Genomic DNA, 4,873 nt, shown 5'->3' with positions numbered 1-4,873 from the left:
AGCCCAGCTAAAAACAACAGGACGGTGCCGGCGCTTCTTCTTTCTGTCACTCTATTTCTCTCCCTCAAAAACCCTAAACGATTCTCATTTCCCGATGTTTATTACAATCTCTTTTATCACATGATCCGCCGGTAATTAAGCTCGTAATTTACTCATTTCTCTCCGTTTCTTTTCTTCGTTGTTCAAAATTTGTATTAGCCTGAGGATTAACTGTTAATTAATGATGATTAGCAGGAGATTAAGATGACACAACCGTCGGTAATCCTAGCAACCGCTAGCTATGATCACACTATTCGCTTTTGGGAGGCGAAAAGCGGCCGCTGTTACCGTACTATTCAATACCCTGACTCGGTCAGTTCTCTCTTTTTTCTCTTCTTCTTTCTTTCAAATCTGTCGTTCATTCTTGCAGTTCCTGTTTATTGTAAAATGTTATTTTTTTAGGAATTATTTAATTTGTTGAAGGGTGTGCACAAGCGTTGTGAATCGGAGGTCTTGATTTCAAAGCTCTGTCCCCCAACTTAATTAGCAAAAACTATAAAAAGAGGCGCCGGCATTGTAATAAATGATTGATATATGATGATCACACAAGAAAAAATTAATGATCTTCACGTTGGAATGACCTTAGGCTGGTAAAATTGGAGGAAGAACATTCATGTAGCCAACTCTAGCTAGTTGTGTGGTAGATGCTGAATTTGCATTCTTCTATGTTCAAATTATATTTAGAAAGTGCTTCAGGTAAAGAGATGAGTAAAGGAAGTTTTTGATCCAACTTAGCTTAGTTGTGTGTTTCTGCAGGTGTAAGTGTTTTAAGGTGGAACATCTAGATGTTTCCCTTGCTTTCTCATTGACCTAACCGTGCTTTTTCAACAGAAAAATTTTCTGTTGGCTGTAAATGTTTCGTGTGGGATTTAATTTTGCTGTGTGATGCCTGCAGCAAGTTAATCGGCTTGAGATAACCCCAGACAAGCGCTACCTGGCTGCAGCTGGTAATCCTCACATTCGCTTGTTCGATATTAACTCCAACAGCCCTCAACCTGTATGTTTCCCTCTACTTTTTGCTTCATTTTCATAGTGATCTATTTTTCATACAATTATTCTTCTTCTTTTCATGCCATTGACTTTTGATTTGGCATCATATTATACTTCTATACATAATGATTACATGACAGGTAATGAGCTATGATTCACATACAAATAATGTTATGGCCGTAGGATTTCAATGTGATGGAAACTGGATGTATTCTGGTTCTGAGGATGGCACTGTAAAAATTTGGGATTTGAGGTAGGTTTAATTGTGCCTAAAGACAAGACACCTTTTATATATTCACTTGAGATGCTTTTTCTTTATTGTGGATATTATATAGACTTATTCTCATTTTTAAGTCTAATGCAGAGCTCCAGGTTGCCAAAGGGAATATGAAAGTCGTGCTGCTGTAAATACAGTTGTCTTACACCCAAATCAGGTGATATATCATGTAAATCTTGCAGTGTTTAGTTGCTTGAATCCTTTGCTGAATATGCTATTATGTTCCACATAATTGTAGTTATGAAAGAAGATATATGTCTGTATGATGCAGATTATGTTCATAAGTAGGGATTATGTTGGCTTTTCTTAGTTGTAAATTCCTCCTTTTAGCTTTGGGTTTACCACTGTTTCTTTGTTAACATGTTTGTGTTCGTTACTGGATTCATTATGTACTTGTGTGATGATTAACGAGCCTACCTGTTTCTCATAGTCTTCATGCTTATATGGGAATTGGAAAATCCAGTTTGTAGTAACAAACTTATTGGTGGTTTCTAATCAAAGAAGAATAAATTGTTGGACAAGTATGTGAGATTGCAGTTAGCAGATTTCAAACATTTTAACATTCTTCAACAGCATTTACCTGTTGAAGCACATTTACCCAGTAGTTCTTGTTGATGCTCTTGTTCATTTTCTCTCACTTGTACAGCATTGATTGTTAGAAATGTTTTCTTGATTGCATATCCATGCTTTTGTAGACTGAGTTGATATCTGGTGACCAAAATGGCAACATTCGTGTATGGGATTTGACAGCTAACTCTTGTAGCTGTGAATTGGTATTGTTTTCTCTCTAATATCTTTCTTATAATTTTTTATTTCTTTATCTTGGATTTGCTGCTTTCAGTTAAGAACATATGTTTGAGATATCTCTTGCATCAACATGAACTCTGTGCTTTCGTGGGCATCTAGATTGCTAGTTCTATACCATATTAAAACTTGTGTTTTGTTAATAAAATAATAGGATTTTTTTTTATTTTCTCATTGGAAAAATTATGAAAAATTTTTAAAATATATCTATAAGTTTCTGAAAGATATCTGCTTTAAAGCTGTGTGGATGAGCTTGGAAACACTCAGGGATAACTGTTCTGGTCATCGCATGAAAAAAAAATAATCGATTGAATTTCGGACTGCAGTGTTAATAAATTTAGCCAGAAATTGTTTTTATTACTTTTGGGCTGTTTATATCATGTCCATACACTTAAATGGTTTTACTGTACCCCAAGCTAGCTGGAAAAGCTATAATAGGCATCCTGGTCCTATGTCTATCCAGAAAGGCCTAATATATATGCTAAGTTTAGGTCTCTGGCTATTCCATTTGCATCATCTGCTTCTTTCCCTGTCCTCCCCCATTCCCCACCCCCCTTTTCTGCATAGACTCAGTCAGGCACCTCAGAATGGTGTACATTAAGTAGTCATTATTATGAATTTTGTAAACCTAGGTGCCTGAGGTTGATACAGCTGTGAGGTCTCTTACAGTCATGTGGGATGGAAGCCTGGTAGTTGCTGCAAATAATCACGGGACATGCTATGTTTGGCGCTTATTAAGAGGAAATCAGGTTACAATTTTATCTCTGATTTAGTCGTGGTATCTATTATCTATCAACTTAGCTTGTTTTGCCTTATAAGGCATTATTTTTTCTTGCAGACTATGACCAACTTTGAGCCACTTCACAAGCTACAAGCACATAATGGATACATACTCAAATGTCTCCTTTCTCCTGAGTTTTGTGAACCCCACAGGTTCTACTGCTTAAGATTGAATCCTTTATTTTTTTTTTTCGTTTTTGACTTCTTACAGGCACCAATTATTTGTGTCTGCACTAAGATGCTAGGGTAGTTACCGTTGACATATCTCTCAGATATTTGGCCACTGCATCTTCTGACCACACTGTCAAGATATGGAATGTTGATGGCTTCACATTGGAGAAAACTTTAATAGGTATCCACTGAAGTCTCAACTTTTAAGCCATGCTATCATTCTGACCACACATATATTCTAAACTTTAAATTGATTTTGAAAGGTTTTTGTTTGTTTTGTGTTATTACTTATTAGGACATCAGCGCTGGGTATGGGACTGTGTTTTCTCAGTGGATGGTGCCTATCTCATAACAGGTATAAAATTGCATGTCCAAATCATTACTTATTAGGACATCAGTGCTGGCTTTAAAATTGCATGTCCAAAGCATGGACACTGGCCTCCTTACTCCATTCTTCATAGCTGCTTTGAGGTGATGGGTTTTTTGCTAAGTGCTGCACTGGTCAATTAACACCGGTTTTCCTAACTATTTGGGTGCCGTCACTACTTTTATGTCATCCACACATCTCGGGCTGTAGTTCCTCAAAAAGCATGCCAGAATCACTAGATTCTGGTATGACTATCTGATGTTACTGGCCCTAACATGAAGGCATCTTGCACTACATATAACAATGAATTTTATCTGTCTCTTGGCACATGCTTGCTGGTTTATTTTGTGAAGATTCTCTTCTTCTTCTACTTTCTTTAGGGTCTATTAGTATTTGCACATGCTTGTTTTGCAGTGGCCTGCACCTTGATCTGATAGGCTTACACACCCTAAAAATTTAAATTTTCATTTGCCTCTTTCTTTCTCATCCCTTTCATTGTCTCTTTTCCTTTCAATTATTTCCCTTATGAATGGATTTTTTATATGGCTTAAACGTTCCATACTATTTAAAGAAAATGAAGAAAATGATCCTAACAACCAAAGTATTTTTTTCTAGAAAATGTTTCATCACTCATAGATTTGTAGGTAGGTTACACTCTATTAAGTTAGTCAAGTGCCTTTCAAAAAAAAAAAAAAACAGGTTAGTCGAGTAGCATGATTTTGGAGCCTTCCTAAAGTTCAATTTTGATCCATTTTTCGCAAATTTGGCATGCAGCTTCTTCTGATACAACAGCTAAGCTTTGGTCCATGTCAAGTGGTGAAGAGATTAAGACGTATCAAGGACATCATAAAGCAACTGTTTGTTGTGCACTACATGATGGAGCTGAGCCTTCTCCATGTTGAAGCTAGATTCACATTCCATTTTATCCCTTTGTACAAGTTGTACAGTGATTTTAGTTGTGAGTTGTTACAAAACGAGCTGTTTGATGTTGTATTGTTTCTTCCCACATCAGTCCTAGCTAACATTCTGGAGTAGCTGCGATATCTGACTTTTACCTTAAAAATAGAAGTAATAATCTAAAAAATAATAAATTTTTAAGTCGAAAATGTCTAGCAATCAATTATTATACAGCATAAACCAACTGCAGCTGTGTACATATGATTAATACAGCATGGGTAATTCACTTGGCTTTTTGTTGCTCTAATTTTGCTAGTATTGCCTAGAGGTACAAATGCAATAATGTAGCTGGCCTTGGCGCTTGTGATATGCCGGAGAATTGGAAAAAAGTAGGCTGAAGTGGAGCAAATGCAAGGGGTAGTGCATTGAAATTGCATGCTTTGGACGCGTGGCATGAGGCAGCTTCATGAATTAAACAATGATTAATCTGCACTTTAATATACATCGAAGATTTTCCAATCATAAGGACTTTAAATAAACAAACAATA

The 4,873-nt window shown here is 36.4% G+C and overlaps 1 protein-coding gene across 1 annotated transcript; it reads left to right on the top strand.

Annotated features, from left to right (window-relative positions):
* LOC18599020 (target of rapamycin complex subunit LST8-1-like) lies at positions 1-4,534 on the top strand. Its single transcript, XM_007028796.3, is given in 12 exon segments — positions 1-143; positions 235-351; positions 935-1,036; positions 1,170-1,282; positions 1,394-1,463; positions 2,002-2,079; positions 2,743-2,859; positions 2,949-3,043; positions 3,163-3,242; positions 3,357-3,416; positions 4,203-4,315; positions 4,317-4,534. Coding segments are annotated over 11 exon segments (1,083 nt in total). The 5' UTR covers positions 1-143; positions 235-243; the 3' UTR covers positions 4,464-4,534.
* Positions 4,535-4,873: the final 339 nt, after the last annotated feature.

The sequence above is a fragment of the Theobroma cacao genome, chromosome 5, assembly GCF_053813885.1.
Source record: "Theobroma cacao isolate CCN51 chromosome 5, ASM5381388v1, whole genome shotgun sequence".
NCBI classification, from domain to species: Eukaryota; Viridiplantae; Streptophyta; class Magnoliopsida; order Malvales; family Malvaceae; genus Theobroma; species Theobroma cacao.
Note: the sequence above shows the minus strand (reverse complement) of the source record. Positions and strands in the feature narration are given on the sequence as shown.